General features: G+C 39.8%; 2 protein-coding genes across 3 annotated transcripts; both read left to right on the plus strand.

Annotated features, from left to right (window-relative positions):
* The first annotated feature begins 2953 nt into the window (after positions 1–2953).
* Positions 2954–5634, plus strand: znf706 (zinc finger protein 706). The gene is made up of 3 exons (XM_084920039.1): positions 2954–3065; positions 4650–4785; positions 4902–5634. The coding sequence occupies exons 2-3, from the start codon at positions 4651–4653 to the stop codon at positions 4995–4997; spliced, it is 231 nt and encodes a 76-aa protein (XP_084776165.1). The 5' UTR covers positions 2954–3065; position 4650; the 3' UTR covers positions 4998–5634.
* A 3429-nt stretch (positions 5635–9063) lies between these two features.
* On the plus strand, positions 9064–18187 carry LOC146362935 (14-3-3 protein beta/alpha-A-like). Of its 2 annotated transcripts, none has more exons than XM_084919325.1 (6): positions 9064–9189; positions 11069–11400; positions 12903–13026; positions 13727–13890; positions 16400–16495; positions 16627–18187. In XM_084919325.1, the coding sequence occupies exons 2-6, from the start codon at positions 11071–11073 to the stop codon at positions 16702–16704; spliced, it is 792 nt and encodes a 263-aa protein (XP_084775451.1). In that variant the 5' UTR covers positions 9064–9189; positions 11069–11070; the 3' UTR covers positions 16705–18187. The 2 variants fall into 2 exon arrangements, with proteins under 2 accessions (XP_084775451.1, XP_084775452.1); XM_084919326.1 differs by having other exon boundaries at positions 9179–9259.
* Positions 18188–18411: the final 224 nt, after the last annotated feature.

Consider the following 18411-nt stretch of genomic DNA (forward strand, 5'->3'; position numbering starts at 1 on the left):
TTCTCTCTTGAGAGATATTTCCCTCTTTTCACAAAAGACTGAAAAGATTATCTCTCTTTTCTTGGTATGGGGAGGTGGAGGGGGTGCGCAACAGACCTGCTGGAGGCTTTTCTCACAATGATAATATTTCTCTCAAGAAATTCATGACACCTGTTGAGATGATCTCCAACAGGAATATGGACCATAGTGCCTGATAGTGGATAAAAATAGATCCTCTTCTCTCTCTCCTACCCAAACACAGTGGCTGGATTACTCTAATGTGATGAAATGAACAAAAACACACAAACGGCAAGTTTTTTCCTGTTTTCTTCACATTAATAATTTGGTGTTATCGTGACAGCTTGTCTGTGTATCCATTGTGTGATGACTGCAGCTGCAGAACATTTACATATTAGCTGAATTTAGTCAAATAACGAGTGGCGGTGAACAGCTTCACTGTGACCAGTGTCAACGACAGAAGAGATAAACATCTAATGCAGCACAGTGAACCACATGATGGTGCGTACAGGCCGTGCTGCTGCAGTGTTTGCATAGCACTGCGTGGTTAAAATATGTATAATAAATGTAAAAGTGCAGCAAACCTTTGAGGTGAGATTGTTACGATGATACGTCAGGATGTTAAATTTTACTCCTGGTGTCATGTGCGTTTCAGTGTTAGTGGACGCTGGTGGCACACTAACAAATTCCTCCACACATCATACCAGTGTTCACTGTGGAGCACGGCCGGTTCCTCCTCCAAAGAGGCCCCCTAGTGTTTTTCTGAGGGAGCTCATTTCTTTTACTGTGGAGATTTTTGGAGTCTTTCTGTACCAACTGTTTGCTTGTGTAGCAAGCAAGAAAACATCCACCTGTAATCCCAGTGAAAGACACAGAGAAGAGACAACACCAGTGATGAAACACTTCATAATAATTACAGCAAAATGAAAATATCACAGCTTACCCCTTTATTCTAGTGTAAGTATTTGAGTTTTTATTTTTTGAGTATTTAAATATTTTTAGGTAAATATAATTACATTGTTATTTCAAATAAAGTGCGTTGAAATTCCATTTAATTACAGGTGAATTACACCCTTAGTAATGGACCTTATTATGAAGTGTTACCTGACCTGACATATATAAAATAGCACCATCAGCACCACCAGCTGAAAACCTGGCATATCTCTGCATGGTGTGGAGTGTGGCCTCAAAAAATTTGAGGAATCCGGATAAGTGGAGGACAAAGAGGAAGTGGCAGACCTAAAAAATCTACAGGAGATGAGCAGTATCTGAAAGTCGTGTTCTTAAGAAACAGGAAGAAAATCCAGCAAAGACCTGAAACAGGACCTGAGAGACAGATCTGGACCTTCAGTTGATCCATCTACTGTTTACTGAAGGCTCATCAGAAATGGTCTCAGGGGAAGGAAGTATGACTGAAAATCAGTGGCAACAGAGTTACAGACTGCTGAAATGTTTGATTGAAATCATTGTGAGTGTACATAGATGAGGTCTAGATGAGAGTCCTTCAAGAAGCTGGAGAACTATTCCTCAAGAAATTGCAAGAAATTTTGGCTAAGAGAGTTCAGGCTGTGTTGAAGAACAAAGATGTTCATACTTTGGTATGAATATCTTTGTCCTTCACCTTACTGACATTCAATTCGATGGAGTTGTACAAACACTGTTTCTGCCTTTTATCTTGTATTGCCATATGTGTTTACAGATGTTTCAATAAATTGCTGCGCCTGCTTCCCATTTTCATAACACAAGATACAGAAATGAGGGGTGGCTCGAGACTTTTACACATTACTGCGCACACAGCTTAAGGGAAAACTTTACAGGGAAAACTTTTCAAGGTGATTTAGAGTTGAAAATGCAGAAGTTGATAATTATTCTTCATTTGCTTACAACAAATTAAATATTGTAAATAAAGATTTTCTATTTGAATATTTCATTCATCAAGATTTTATTCTTTTTGAGCAGTGTATACAATAGTAAGATTACCATGTGTCAGTACACAGGAATAATGTCCAATTTTGACTAATGTCCAATTTTAATTAATGGTAATAAAATAAGTCCAATTATGTGAAACGATTACTTTTACATTTTCACAAAGTGAAATATCTTGTGATATTAGCTGATTTAAAAGAAGCAACACAACGCAATTGACATAATTGGTTAGGAAGTATGTTTTTCTGGTAATAAGCGTCTTTCTTTCTTTTTTCTTTTGTTAATTCTTGAGCACATTCCTTATTTCATTGGAGTTCTTCTGAAAAACTGGAAATAAATGTGGAAAAACTTCAAACATGGAAATTTACATATGATTAATAGATATAATAAATGAATGAAGATGAAAACCCAAGCGTAATATTTGCACTTTTGTGCTCTAAAGGGCAGTATTAATGATACAAAACTGGGTACACAATGAATTTTAACTCAAGGCTCATCATATTATGTTTAAATCAAAAAGCTTGGCTTGATTTCTCAGTCAGTGTTGGTGTGGAATCCTGTACATGAAACTACAGTGACTGATCTAAACACTTGTACCTCTGTAATTCAGACACTAGGGGGCGACAGTGGCAACATTCTGTGTCTTCAGCACGTCGATTTGAACAACGGCGCATTCAGGGATCCCTGCTATATTTGTACATATCAGCTTACCTTTTACTTAGATTTGGTTAATCTCGTATGCTGTTCCTTTACTTTCTGCATCTCAGAAAAAGAATTTTGGCTGACCACGAAGAGGACTTTTATGGTATATTATGGTACAATGATACTTAATGAACAAACGAGCACAGGTGCACTTCTGATATCTTTAATGACTGATTATTACCTTATCCTGTAATTCGCAATGCAGTTTTATATACGATGAGAAATTTTTTTATCTTCTATGTTGTTTTTATAATTTTTGTCCAAATACAATCTCTTAAGTAAACATTTTTAGTCGCTAAAATCAGTGAAAGTATATAATTACCCACTCTTGTCATGGTCATGAACGGAGCGTGACGTTCACCTGTCAATGTGAACTGTGCAGCTGTCATATTTGAGTGTGCAGGCACCTAGCAAACGACACGTACTCCCATTTTTAAAAGGTAAGGGCTCTTATCTCTGTAAACATTTATTCGTTATAATATAAGAGTATATAGCTTGTCTGTAAGAATGCTACTCCCGGCGAGCAGTGAAATCTCCATATGGTTAAACCGGCGAAGCTAACACGAATAGCACGTACAGTGTAAACGCTACCAACTGTCAGCTAGCAGCTGGATTAGTGAAGATAAAGTGGCGTTAACATGAGAGGACGTTTGCAAATTATGTTGTAAAACAGAGGAGAGCAGCAGACAAACGACGAAACCTCAAAAAGCAGTAAGAGCTGAGTAAATATATCACCGACATTAGCCATTTTTAATGACTAACTAACAGGAACCAGTGGAGCTACTTAGTTTTTAAAGAGCAGCTTGTTTAGAAAATGGCGTTAACGTGGTTTTACAACACTTCACAACATTGCTGACCAACAGAGGGCTATTTATGGAAGCGTCTAGTGAGCAAGGCCACATTACCAAGTCCCTGGACCCCCACAGTGCTGTCTGTCAGTCACAGTGGGGGTGTATTTGATTAACGTGCCCCCTAAAAGCAATCTAAATGATGAAATCTGTTGCTTTTTTGTGGCCCAGCATCGAGTTGTTGTTCAGCAGAACCTTATTTTTGGTCTATGGGTTAAAGGTACCACACACAGTGACTGTTTGTCCTGTAGTTATGAGCCTCGACAGACATCTTGGTTACATAACCAAACCTTTACTGGTATCCACCCAAACCGTTATCAAGCAAGGTTCTCACTCACTGACAATATGATCTGCAGAGAACAGGCTAAACTAGTCAATTAAAGCTAAGATCAACATTTAAAAGCCTGTAAGAGCATGAGAAAACTTGTTCCTTTGGTTGTAAAGCTTGTAAAAATGCCAAAATGTAATTACCTTGTAGCATAAAGCTGACAAACCTGGTCCTGGTCCCCCAAAAAGGGGGAAAGTTACTTTCTCTTTGAAATGAGAAAATCACAATGGTAAGTGTTTGTAATGTTTAGTGCACTAATACTGTCAAACTTATTTTACATTGTGGGCCACATAAAGCTCATGTTGATCTTAAGTGGGCCGAAGCAGTGAAATCAGTGTTTCTGTCAGCATAAAGAAGTTTAACTACTTACTATCTATAGTAGACCGTTAAAAACAAAAAAAAAACAAAAAAAAAAAAACAAAAACAACTTTTTTTTTGTCATGTGATTGTTTATCTATAACTTAATTTGGTGTAATATGACCATTAGGGTGATGTTTATCAGTGAAGGTAATGCTGTAAAACTGAAACTTAAAATACAGTTAAAAGTCCAAAATTTATGCCATACTTCACATTTTCCAAAGCCATTCAGTGGGCTCGTTTGAGTCTGTGCCAGGCCTCTTTTGACCCCCAGGCCTTATGTTTGACACTGCTGCATTAAATTCTAAACTGCATTTAACAAAGTCCTTGCACTGTCCTTGATTGATCACTGTTTTCTCATTGTTTATGAGCAAACATGGTATTATTAAGCTGCTCCTTACACACAAAAATAACCGTAATTAGTTGTTTACTTACTGATTGCTCCTGCATAAGTATTCTGTCCTTACATCTTCCTCTCTCTGCATTCCCAGCATGGCACGAGGGCATCAGAAGATTCAGTCCCAGCAGAAAAACGCCAAGAAGCAGGCGGAGATGAAGAAGGCCAAAGGTCACGATCAAAAGACGGCGGCCAAGGTAGCGCTTGTATTCACCTGCGCTGTGTGCAGAGTAAGTATGACCCCTCAGAACTCCCAAATGAGGGCGGGAGTCATATTTGAAACCAAATGCAGTGCCTTTTCCTCCAAATCCTCCTTTCCTTTAACAACTGTCATCTCTTCTTACAGTCTCAGATGCCGGACCCCAAAACCTTCAAGCAGCACTTTGAGAGCAAACACCCAAAATCCCCTCTGCCCCCCGAGTTAGAGGGAGTGGAGGCATAGGTGGTCGTCGACATGGATACTAAACTCTTGAACCCTGTGCCGGCTCTGCTCTCGTCTCAGTCTGACAGCAATGGATGATTTCACGTGACCAACATAAAGCACTTGTCTATTAATTCTTTAACAGGCCGGGTCGAGTCCGGTGTGCTCGTCTTCGAATACATGTCACAGCAGACCTGTACGACCTGTGAACGATGAAAAGTTGTAAAAGGAGATCGCTTCTTATTCAGCTTCCCTGAACAAACTGGCGTATTGGAGTATTTCTTGCTGCCCGCTCTTGTCTCTTTACGCTTTAGCTTTGGTGGATTGATTGCTCGAGGTAAATGCACAGTGTTTGCTGAAGTTACAGCGGTGACAAAACTGACCTCATCTTCTTAATTAGTGCTTTGAGCGCTGAATGGAAACGGGGACTGTGAATCTTTATCCATAAGTGCTCAGAGCGTAAATCGTCCTCAGTCGTGTCTGCCTGGTTATTACTGCATATTCTCATTTTAATTCATCATAATTTCGTAATTGTTTCAGTAAGAAAAAGTGACATTTTGATAGCCATTTCCAAGCTGCTGGATGAATTGTAAACCAATGAATGTACGCTCCAATGATGAATTGTTAAGTCATTTTATTAAAGGTTCACTTTGTTGTAGCTCTGCTTTGTGTGATAATGTTTTCTGGCAAGGATGAATTTCACTGATACATTATGTGTTTAAGCAGGTAATGTTATCACAAACAGTCCCTGTGTTCCTTCACTCTGCTTGTGTGTCGGTTGTTTAATTTTGTGCCGAGTAATTTATTGTCTTCCTTCCAAAGTGACAGCACTTCTCTGCGTCTCCTTTTTACATTCTCCTGCCCTCTAAACCTGACTGTTTCTTTTCTTATTACTCAGCAAGGCTGCATGTGAGAACCTGTTTGCCCTTCGGGATTAATGGTCTTTGACTCAGAATCTGGGCAGAACAAAGTCTGTGCGATGTCCGATTGTGAGACTAGCTTGGGCAATTACCGTGGTTTCACAGCGAGCGAGTGGGTGTCTAGCTCCACTTTTTCCAGGCACCGCCTTTTCTTAAACCAAACTGAGTATTTCCAATAGTGTAATGGGATTATCTACTGTTTTGGGCTATAAGTGAGGAAAGGACAACCTTGAACAAGTCCAGGCGTGAGTCTATCAACAATGCCTCGATTCCATTTGTGAAAACAGCTTTAAAGTGGATCTCTGGAGATCATTTCCAGTGCCATGTTTTTATTTTTTGCACTCTGCTAGATTCAGTTCAAATTCTTTCTTATGCATCTTATATTGAGCCTAGTAACATAGTAACTGTCGAGCAAAACAGATGAAAACAGGCTGGATAAATAAATACTGGTAGTTACACAGTTATTACATTTTTAGTCTCGTCTTTTTTACTTCAGTTCATTGCATGACAGCATACAGTGCTTGGATAATGACCACTGGTTTTACACTCCTTTTTGTGAGGCAGTGTGGGACGCTTTGGGTGTGCTGCATAGGCTGAGTGAGTAATACCGGACACACCCCGGGAGTAGAAAAAAATGTGTGAAGCCTGAGTTTTTGGCTTACGGCTTACTCACATGTAGGCTGGCCCAGTTTATTATAAGCATGCACCACTTTAATAGTATTTACTGTGTGACAGAAAATGAGGAAAATCATAAAACTTTTATGTAAATGAATGTCATTTATGTGTCATCAGCTCTCACCCACCAAGAACTGAATGTATCTGGATACAGAGCTTTAACTGTAGGGATGGCAGGATGACTCACGGAGAGTAACTGGCAGCTGACATGAACATCATCCCAGGAGGTTCTGACATTTTTAACTGAATAAATTAATCTCCTCTCCCAGCTACACAGAGCTTTACTCACCGGTTTAAACACAAATATGTACAGGAAGTGACAGAATCGGTACCAAATATCAAAAACAAGTTCAAATTGTCCATCTGTTACCTTGGATCAGCTGAAATGGCTCAATGTGCAGCAGTTAACAATCAAAAACCTCTAAACCATTATGCAACTCGGTCTGCATTAAGAGGTCTTTAACATGTCCAGTAATGACAAACGCTTCACTTCAGCTGAAACACAATAACTGCAAGAATATAGCATGTAAGCCAACCATGCAGACATGGCTACAACCACACCATTGCACTTCATGTGTGAAGTCACTCAAACCATAAAGACCACACCATCTGTCTTCTTTGTCATAATTAAATCATTTAGGGGGAAATGTGGCTTGACTTCCTTTAATTCTGACTACTCAGAAGTAACAAACACACACACACACCACGGTCAGTGACATGCTGCCTGTTGTTTTAGTTGTTTGAGCAGCTCAGCCAAATGACTCACAACCCACATTGTTCCCCAGCCTCCTCACACATAATCCACATCCTGCCTTCCCATCTGTAAACTTGTGAATCAAAAACACAACACATGTTCATTCATATAAACACATACACATATGTAAGATTTTTTTTTTCTACAGCCTGTCTTTGATCTCAACATGCAAGAGTCACAGGAAAAAAATGAGAGCACTCGTACAAACTCGTTACAACTTAATTAGGTTAAGAATTTCCCTGTGGCTATAGATCATCTATTTTCAGCTCTCATCGCACTAGTGAGAAAGAAACACTGAAGCACCAGCTCAACTCCAGTGTCTGGGCATCGTGGCACCTGCTGTGTTGTTTCGGTGTTTCTGTGGAACAATATTTTGGAGAGCACCGCTTTCATTTAGTTTATGTGTGGTGTAATAATAGCTAGTGATCAACATGTCCAGCAGGAGGTTGGAGATATTTATTTGTATTTGTCAAACACTGCTTATCTACCTTACTCTAGTTCTGCTTGGCCACTGATTAGCACACCTCCAATTCTAAAACTTCTGTGCATGATTTATGTCTCTAAGAAAGTACTGCAGGGTCTGATTGGTGTCTTCGTCCATCCCCAACCCTGATAACAGACTTGCTCGGATCGCTGCTACTTTCAACCAGTTTTACAAGGTCAGGAGAAGTGATCCATCACAATAGACCTAAACCTGAAATTTGTAAAACTAGAATAACTAGAAAAACATGAGTGATGTCTGGACTACTGAATGGGTCAAGGCATTTGAATGAAGAAGCCTTTCTACTGAGAAGAGCCACAGTACCTCAGTATTTATATAGGTATTAGATAAAACAGTTTCAGTATACATAATATTAGCCTGACACCAACATTATTTTGCATAATTTCCTCATTTTATCAGTTCCTCTCTATACATGTTAGACCACTCCTTGTAGAAAGCTCTGATGGGTATAGTTTTAAATGATAAAGGTGTACAAAGACACCGCTATTTGCAGCTTTTTCTGGATTAAAAACAATTAAATGCCATTTTGCGATTTTAGTGTTTGTTTCTAAAAGTAATGCCATATAATGAGAGCACACGTTATCATAATCGTTTTTATCACGTTTTCAGTCTCAGTAAAAATGCATATTCTTTGTGGGCAGGTGTGCGCACATAACACAAACGGCCGTAAAGGCAGATTAAACGGCAAATTATGAGAGTAAAACTGAAATTACATTAATATCTAAGCCACGGGCCAATAATATGCTCGTTTGAAAATATAATAAGGTAGACAAAACCACTTTATGTTAATCCTGCCCCACTTCCGGGTTCCTCCTCCTGGCTTCTATCTTCTTGCATAATGACCTTTCACACACACAAACACACACACTCACAAAGGATTTTTTTTTTTTTAAAACACAAACGTTTTTCCTTCCAGTGTCTTGATAGATATAAGTATGGTAGATATAAGTATAAATTCTCCTGAAATGTTTCATTTGATTTATAATAACTATAAACTACATCTCCCAAGCATCCTTGCGGGCGTACGGGACAAACCAAGCGTTTATGCCGTTTGTACGTAAATATTAAAAAAAATCAAATCTATATTTAGAAGATTTTTTACATAGTGTTTTACATTATCATAATCATATTTTTGTTAATTTTCTGTGAAATTCGTTTGTTTGTTTTTTGCTCATTCGGCACAGTCTTAAAAAATTTTGCCCTTAGATTTGGCTACCATAGCAACTCCCTTCTTACGTCATCCATCCGGGCTCGACCCTGCTGCCGTGTCTTTGATTGGAGGGAAACCCCGTGGATGAGCGGGAGAGATCATCAGCTGTGCGGCCGGGAATCAGGAACAACACCGTCTAACGACACTCGCAGGTTAGTTACATCTATTTACTGCTGTTGCTCGGTGGTGTTTTTATCCAAAGAGTCCCTGCTTGTGCTTCTGGTAAGGCATCTTTTTAAACCCTGCATTAATCGCCGCATCTAGCGGCTGTAAGTGGAAATCGTTGATGCTACGCGCTGCTCAGTCATTGTTCGGCGCTCGCCTGACAGGGAAGCGTTACTTACGGCAACGTTAACCCATCTATTTTTGTTCGCTCGCTGTTTTTAGAGGACGCCTCTCGGCCCTGCTAAGCGGCCTTTTTTTTGTGAATGAAGCAGTCTAAAATATGAGAATAACTGTGGCTAGAAAAAGCGGTCTGGTTTGCTTTCCGGGAAGCGAAAAAGGGCGTTCACTGAGGACTGAACGAAGCGAGGCTCCTTTCATTCCTCTAACCGACTCAGTGACACACTTATTATCCTATAGCCGCCTGCAGCGTTAGGAAGCTTTCCCAAAATTAAACGCAGAGACTGTGTAATCCATATCGTTTATTAAGCTCTTGAAAAGGATTTTTTTTGTTCGGTCTGCATTCTTGCCTTACATGGTACGCGCTGGGTGGGCAGGTGTGTGAATGAGTGTGACGTGAAACTGGGTGGCCGACATTCCTCTAAGGGGTGCAGGTGGCAGCGTGCAGGGAAAATTTTCTCACCCATTTTGTGGCTTTTGAAATGATGAATTCATAGGTTTGGGATTTTTTTCTTTTATATATTTTTTAATTCAAGGCTGTTTGTAAACAGGCTGCACATCTATTCGCACACGTAGTCCTTTTATACTGCAGCATCTTTTACCTGTGAAGGGGTCTACATGTTTTTTTTTAAAAAGGAAACGAGTTCCTCAGCATAGGTTACTGTCTGTATTCTACTACAGTAAATTAGACTTCCCGTCCTGTGCTATGAGCCGATTTACAATCATCTAAGTTAAAACTAAAACAGATCGTTGACTGACAGAAGTTAATATGCAACTAGTCTGAGATTAGCTCAGCACTGTGGCATGCGTGTTAACTGGCTGTAGAGGAAAACGAACAATGTTGTCAACTTATGCTGTGGGACATTTTGATGGAAGGACTAAATGATATAAAATAGTCTGTAGACTAATAAAAAAATAACCACTGATGACCACTGATTTCCGGGGCAATGTCCATCATCTAATGTAAATTTTCTGGAATTTCATAACCACTTATAAAAAATTTTTTTTTTTTTTTACATGCCGGCTACACTTTTCCTGCCATCTATTATGACATTTTGCCTATTCTTGTCTTCAGGATAGTGAGTCAGAAGAAGCCTAAAACTGCTGTCTGCTGTACAAGTCGTGATTATAGGCACTTTCCCCCTTTGTATTTCTAAAGACTTAGAGTCCAAATGATTTAGTCACCACTTTAAATCAAGTCTGTGCCCGATCGAGTGCAGACGAGACAAGCAGATTGATTTGTATTTAAGAAAAAAAAAAGGTGCTTTGCTGGTGTGGACACACCCAGTGTTCCCATGAATTCTTAACAGCCGACACACTGTTGTTTTAGCTACAGTCCTGTCAGAGTTTTTGATTATGTAATATGCTTCAAGGTTATAAATGTTCTATTTTCTCACAGTTAACTAACTGTAATAGATACATTTTTTTTTTTTTTTGTTAAAAATGGGGATGTCTTCACAGTCAAAATGTTTTAACACGTACCTGAGAAATGAGGTTATGCTGGAATAACAGCACATTTACTTGCACAGTAGTCCTCCATTATTCACATTTAGTAATGGAATCTACTTTTTCTCTCTCTACAATTTCTTTGCTTGGCCTCCCTTAACGCACCGTCCTTAACTCCTGTCCTGTTTGTTTTGTCCTTCCTGACTCCCTTTCCTCTCTCCTTCCTCCACCCCCACATGACAGTCATGGCAGACAGAGAGGAGCTGGTACAGAAGGCCAAACTGGCCGAGCAGGCTGAGCGCTACGAGGACATGGCTGCAGCCATGAAGGCTGTCACAGAGCTGGACCAGGAGCTCAACAACGAGGAGCGCAATCTGCTCTCTGTTGCCTACAAGAATGTGGTCGGAGCTCGAAGGTCCTCCTGGAGGGTGATCTCCAGCATCGAGCAGAAGACTGAAGCCGAAAAGAAGGCTGAAGCCGAAAAGACGCCTGAAAGCGAAAAGAAGGCCACGCTGGTCAAGGAGTACAGAGAGAAGATCGAGGGGGAGCTCAAACAGATCTGCCAGGAAGTTCGGGTAAGGAGCAGAGGTGTTGAAGCTAAATGCTTGTTGCGAGAAAATATAAATGCACAGCAGCTGCTCCTCTTTGTATTAGTCCAACCTGTATTCAGATAGTGGCCGGTCTCGGTCACCTCTGTCTAGTATCTATATATTTTTTAATAATCATAATCAAGCTGCAAAAGCCAACATCGACAGCAATTTAAAAAGAAAAAGAACAGCTTCCTTATGAATGGAAGCAAACACACATCCCTTACAAAAAGTAGTAGTAGAACCATGCTTTTTAGACATTAGTGACACCTACAGGTATGTTGTGGTGCTTGTGTTTATGTGGTAGGGATCTAAAGAGGGACAATATAAACCTGCAGCTAACAGGATTTAAATATTAGTCATAGTTCTCAGCATACAAGCACTTGTCTAGGTTAATATGGCTTTACTTGCGTCGCTGTTCACCTCTGAATATCTTAGCTGTAGTATTTAGGCCCATCTTACACAGTTGGAACTATGAACACCAAGCACCAAGTAGGCAAATGAAGGCTCTCTTCCTAGCAATTGTTTGAATATCACACAGATAAACTTCAGTATTTGGGTAGTTTGGATACATCCTGTATTTGCAGATTCACAGCCCTGTGACCTTGTGACCTTTAAAAGGAAACTTAAACATATAGGCCCACTACACTGATTCAACTCCATAGACGAAAGTTTGCATGTTGTAAAGCATATCTAGCTCTACTATAAGGTAAGGTGACTTTTTACTCAAATGAAACTGTCTTTGATGTTTTATATTAACTTATACACAGGAAGCGTCCAGTACGCATTAAAATTGCAGCGCATAAAATAGGACTAAAAAGTTCAGCACTTCCTGCCAAAGTCCACATGATGAATCAGATGGGTGTAGCCTAGAATTTTAAGGCCTAGAATATGATTGGCAGCTACGTTAAAGGAAGAGGAGTGTTCCCTGCTCATAGTTTCACTGGACAGGTGTGTACTCTTAACATACCTGTCCAGTGTTTTCTACATATTTGGATGTTAATTGTGGTGGAAATGGGGAAATGCACATATAAAGGGGGACACATTCACTCTTACAAACTTATAAAAAGATATTTAAATTATTTACCAAGTATACTTTGTAAAGAAAAAATAGCAAAGCTCTGTTGGACTGCAGCAAACAGTAGGTCTTGTTCTGCAGTGCAGCCTGGGTGAGCTCTACATAGCAGCATGTGGAGCACTTCTCCACCTGCTGCAGATACGTGATCACTGTTGATCTCAAAAGCATGAGAACTGCTGTTGCGACTTCCAGTGTATGGTGGTAGATTTGGAATACATTCAACCATGTGAGGAAATCCCCTCTGGATGAAGTAACTGAATGATACTGAGCACCTCCATAACAGCACCCTGGCCCAGTGAGGCAGCCATTAGGGAAAAGGAGTTAAAAATGTCACTGGCTCACTTATAACTGCTGGGGTTTGTGTGTGTTGCACGTGTTCTTTAGAGTTAAACTTCCACATTTCTTTTCGCAGGACCTGCTCGACAAATATCTGATCCCCAAAGCATCAGGCGCAGAGGGAAAAGTCTTCTACCTGAAGATGAAGGGAGATTACTTCCGCTACCTGGCTGAGGTGGCTACCGGAGACGAGAGGAACGGTAAATAAAACAGACGTCATACATCGCCCCTTCTTCTTATCCTGTCGTGCAGTCACTCAAGGTAGTGATAGTGAGTGCTTATGCTCAGGGTTTATGAAAACCACGCGGTGGTGTGTCACACAGCTGCCAGTCGGTGGGATGATCGTGTGCTGACTGGGCGTCCTGAAAATCCTTTTTAGGGTAGGAGACCCTAGGACTGGTTCAGGTGTTGTTTTTAGCCAGAATGCTAACACGCTTCTCGTCCTTGACCTACAACTGTCCGCCAAAATGCTGGCAAGTGCTGCTGCGAGGTTGTCATGGCAACTGCAGCAGCAGCAGGGTGTTGGCTGCTGCTAGTTGCCAGAAGGCATTTTAGATTAATTTTCTTTTGTTAATTTTGGGTGGTTTTGTAAAAGATTGTGTTCTTTTGTTACATATTCCATAAAATATCCATCAAATCCACTTTCAAATGATTGGATACTTCATCTTTTTGGTTCTGAGGACCTGTACTTGACAGTAGAGCTGAATAGAAATATTAATCGGATGATTTTACTTCTTTTTTTTTTTTTTTTTTTTTTTGTTTTGTTTTGTTTTGTTTTGTTTTTTTTTTTTTTTTGTTTAATGTATTTTTGTTGTTGTCTAACTTCTAAAAATTCAGTGTGTGGTTTCCAAGAAATAATTTTTCTCATTTGAAACCATATCTGCTTTTTTGCTTGTGCAGAGATTGTTAAGAACTCACAAGGTGGCTACCAGGATGCCTATGACATCAGCCTAAAGGAAATGGAGGCTACACATCCCATCCGCCTGGGCCTTGCGCTGAACTTCTCCGTCTTTTACTACGAGATTGCAAACCTGCCTGAGGAGGCTTGCAAACTGGCCAAGACGGTAAGAAGGGTCCTCTGTTTGTTGTCCCTCTCTTTAAGAAGCACTGAAGCATCATGAAAATGATGTTAGTACCACTTTTCCACCAGAGGTGTACAGGTACTGATTTTGATTCCATTATTAATGTCATGCATATCACCTTATGGATACATAAAAATAATAAATACACTTAGTAGCACACGTGCACTCTCTCGTAGCTGAGTGTCACTCAGTGGTTTCTTTGCCTATCATTGCCATGAGTCTGAAGATTAAACTGATATTCTGCTATCTCCGGTCCTCACACTGCTGCTAATCTCCATGTCTCTGACTTGACTCTGATTGGTATGACCCTAACCCTTTGGTGGAAATAAGGTTATGCTTGAAACTACACTGTTAGTTTGTCAGCAGAAAGGATGATGAGTCTTTTAAAATTTTCTGCTTACAGTACTCTTTATACTTTAGGATTTTGTTAAAGGAGACCTTGAAAAATGGGGGAGTAAAGGCAGCCTTTCTTTTTAACAACATTCTGAGGAATTGCTGATAAAAGTACAGACCCTTGATTAATGTAATTGATACCAAAGACAACATTAAGCCTTTCCACTTCCACGACTCTGTTAGGGTCCACTTGTGTCCAAATGATCGGACAGTAAGTGCTCGAATGGGTGTCTTTGTGCCTGCCTGTATTCTTGTTTTTTTTGTGACCATGCTTAGTTAGTGCACTGTAATGCACGAACTATGAATGTGTTACAGCCAGCACACTTCAGAGAAGTAAAACGGGTATAACAGGAGTGACTGCTTGGCCGTTGGGTCTTCTGTTGTCCGTGACACTCAAAGACTAAAGATAGGGGTAACAGTGTAACTGTCGGGTGTGGGATAAAGCTTTTAATTTTTTAAAATAGTGATATAATTCATTCAGACTTTTATTTCACGGTGACCAATGAAATCAAAATAAAGTTTGCCGAAGTGAGATTTAGGTTTAGATGGAATCTGTTAGTATTGCCACACACTATTAAACCAAAGTCACTGCTATAAAGTAAAATAAAGCTGCTAATGATTATCATTTAGAAATTTCTTGTAATTTCCATGTTAACCTATGGCAACCACATGTCAGGATCCCACAAATTTACTGTGCCCAGGCAAGAAGGCTAAAACCCTCCAATAAAGCAACGGACTCGTATTTTGAATTCAATTTCAGCTCAGTTCAGATTTATTTATAAATACACCAAATCACAACAAAGGTCGCTTTAAGGAAAAAAACTAATTCAAGAGGAAGATAATTCTGGCAGCGGGAGTACCCGGGGAGAAACTACGCGAATATAGTCCAAAGACATGCAGTTAGTGGGGACAGGTTAATTGGAAACACTAAATTGCCCATAGGTGTGAATGGGGGAGTGAATGTGAATGCGATTGCTTGTCTCCAGTCTATGTGTTAGCCCTGCGACAGACTGGCGACCTGTCCAGGGAGTACCCTGCCTCTCGCCCTAAGACAGCTGTTCCAGCTCCCCCCGTGACCCTGAAAATGATAAGCGGAAGCGAATGGACAGATGGATAATTCTGGCAGGGGCAGCCAACAACCAACACTCAGTGCACCATTGGAATTCCCCAGCAGCATAACTATGGAAGAGTTTGTGACCACCTGATCCAGCCCTAACTATAAGCTTTATCAAAAAGGGAAGTTTTAAGCCTAATCATAAAAGTAAAGAGGGTGTTTATTTCCCGAATCCAAACTGGGAGCTGGTTCCACAGAAGAGGAGCCTGAAAGCTTAAGGTTCTGCCTTCTGTTCTACTTTTAAATATCCTAGCAACCACAGGTAAAGCTGCACCTCACTGCAATACCTTTCATGACACTATGAGAGAACATACTATTGAAAGAAAAAATAAATAATTTGATGGACACCGCAGTAGTCTGGACATTCCTGGCGTTACATAACAACAGCTCGCCGCCAAATTATATAACTTCTTGTGTTGACGTCTTTAGGACACTTTTTTTTTTTTTTTTTTTTTTTTTGGTCATTCGATACAGTAGGTGATCCATGCTGTGCTTATCATTCAGTTCGTTTGAACAGTGAACACACTATTCACCTGCCCAGGTCACAGGAAACACATGCGAGGTACACACCTGGTGTGATCATTTACCAGACATGACAAGTGATGCTTACATCACCTGCCTGTATCAGCATGGATGGAATTGTCTGCATTAAATAATTAGTAATTTATTAAGTTAGGAAAAGGCTAAAATAATTCAGTGTGTTTATGGATTTGTGAATAAATGGTCTGTCAGAGCACAGTTTTGTGCAAACACTTGTACTTGTTTCTAAAAGACCACCCCATATAATCACTGTGAAAGTCGTTTACAGTATCAGGCACAACACAGATGTACCCTTTTATCCTAGAGAGCTATAAATGGCTGCTAGTTGTTGCTTTCTGTTTAGCTTATTGTTTTTGGCCCTGCCAATACAAGCTCACTGTAGGTACTTTCAAGACTGTACTCTGGGTTTTGGAAGTCCTGATTGTTTCACTGTGTGTCTTCCAGGCCTTTGATGATGCCATCGCCAAGCTGGACTCACTCAACACTGAATCTTACAAAGACAGCACCTTGATCATGCAGCTGCTCCGTGACAACCTGACTGTGAGTGTCTCCTCTCGATGAAACTATATTAAAATTTGGCGTTAGGCTTTAGGCCTGAAAGTTTTCCCTTATGCTTATACGTGAGCACTAAATTTATTATCTTGTACTTTTTTTTTTTTTTTTAAATGCAGCTGTGGATGTCGGACGCAGGCGGTGAGGGCGGGATTGAGGTAGAAGAGGGGGAGCAGCCAGCTGAAGACAAGAACTGAACTTCAGAGGAGAAAAGAAACCCCACAGTTTTCTTTCCTTTTTTTTTCTTTTTTTTTTTTTTTTTACCTCTCACCAGCCTAAGTTGTGTGTGTGGTTGTGTGTCCACATACATGCACAAATATGTATGTTTACACTCCACTCTGTGTGTAAAGTACAGTATGTGTGTGCAGATACATTGAAGCATTGAAGTGTATGTGTTAAGTGTATCAACACCTCCACAGGGAAAAGAATGGAATAGATTGGTTGTTTTTATTTTTATTTTTTTAACATAACTCATTGTGTGACCCAGTGGATGTTCATTTCCTTTAGAATTCTTTTCCTTTAAATAATTTTGTCTCTTTTAGTCCAAATGAAATCCCTCCTTTAGATCCAAATCTGCCCCATTCTCTCGAACCTTATTCACTGTAGCAAACCGCTGCTGTTGCAGGAAAGCAAACCAACCAACCTCGAAGTGTAACTTTGATAATAATTTGTATGTTTTTACTTGAACTGAACATTTACAACCTTTGTGACACTTTGGTCCACAAAACTCATTTGAGGCACGTGTTAAAAAGGAAAAAAATGGTCACAGTAGTCTGAATTCATTACTTTTTTTTTTTCTTCATCTGACAATAGCAGTACACACATACTGTTGGCAGGTTTCACCTATTACGGTATTGCTTGTATCCATACGGCCCTGTCAGTGTCCAGTGTAGCAGGTAGAGATTTTTTTTTTTTTTTTTTAATGGATGGTACATGTGTCATGGCTCAATGGGTTTTTACAGTGCTTTCAGGCGTAGGAAAGGTTTTCTATATGAATGACCACTTACAAAAGCTGTAATTTACTTTTGGTTTGTTGAGAGGGTTACATTCCATTTTACTGACATCTTTTCACTCATCAGTGAAACGAGTAGACTGTAATGTCCTGCAGTTTTGCATACCACGTGACAAGCTATATAGACAGCCTAAGATAAAGTTAACAACTTGATAAAATGGCTCGATACTGTAACTTTTGATATTTTATCTCTTCAGCAGTGCAGAGGATACTTTTTGCCATGTGCTTTTATGTGGCTTTCTACTCTTTTTCTATTCAGGTGTTTTTTGTATTTTCTTTTGTTTATTTTATTCCCTTATTGAGTATTGATTTGACTCCTGGAATGTATGTGGTTCTCAGTAGTCTGGTGTGAGGGTTAGGCATCGCTTTTAAAACTGGCAATCTCTGCTTAGGATTAGGTGGAATACAGTTACATTTATCTTCCTTGAAAGTACATTTTGAAAAGGCAAAATTTCAAACCATGGCAAATATAAAAATGAGAATTTAGGTAAGTTAATAGGAAATTGCATTAAGGTCATTTAGTGATCACAAAGTAGTGCCAGTTTCTTCTAAGTACAGTATCTTGGTTTTAAAAAAAAGTTGGGATGCAGGATTCAGCGAGTAACGCTCTTGGGTATGTTATTTGGTTATGTGCTTTCATGTAAGTGGAATTAAAACATTCAAATTAAGATTGTGTGCTTGGTTTCTCTGTTCTTTATATGTGTGATGTGAATTGTTGGTTCACAGATTGCACTGAGACAAACCCACAAATGGCCCGAGCATGAAATAATGTTTAAAGCAAAGAAATGAGGGCTGTTCCATACAGTCATGTGAAAAGTTTCCACAGGGCTTCAAGCAGTCATGTGGGAAAAAGTCAAGCACATCCTATGACTCAATAGCTTTTAGAACAGAC

The sequence above is a fragment of the Perissodus microlepis genome, chromosome 22 (assembly GCF_051167445.1).
Source record: "Perissodus microlepis isolate ML-2025 ecotype Zambia chromosome 22, ASM5116744v1, whole genome shotgun sequence".
Classification (NCBI taxonomy): Eukaryota; Metazoa; Chordata; class Actinopteri; order Cichliformes; family Cichlidae; genus Perissodus; species Perissodus microlepis.

What these genes read in the sequence shown, in the direction of transcription:
- znf706 (XM_084920039.1), top strand. Translation starts at nt 4,651, where the DNA reads ATGGCACGAGGGCATCAGAAGATTCAGTCCCAGCAGAAAAACGCCAAG. An exon ending in TCACCTGCGCTGTGTGCAGA is followed by an intron (nt 4,786 to 4,901) that starts GTAAGTATGACC and finishes CTCTTCTTACAG; the next exon opens with TCTCAGATGCCGGACCCCAA.
- LOC146362935 (XM_084919325.1), top strand. Translation starts at nt 11,071, where the DNA reads ATGGCAGACAGAGAGGAGCTGGTACAGAAGGCCAAACTGGCCGAGCAG. An exon ending in AGATCTGCCAGGAAGTTCGG is followed by an intron (nt 11,401 to 12,902) that starts GTAAGGAGCAGA and finishes TTCTTTTCGCAG; the next exon opens with GACCTGCTCGACAAATATCT. An exon ending in CTTGCAAACTGGCCAAGACG is followed by an intron (nt 13,891 to 16,399) that starts GTAAGAAGGGTC and finishes TGTGTCTTCCAG; the next exon opens with GCCTTTGATGATGCCATCGC.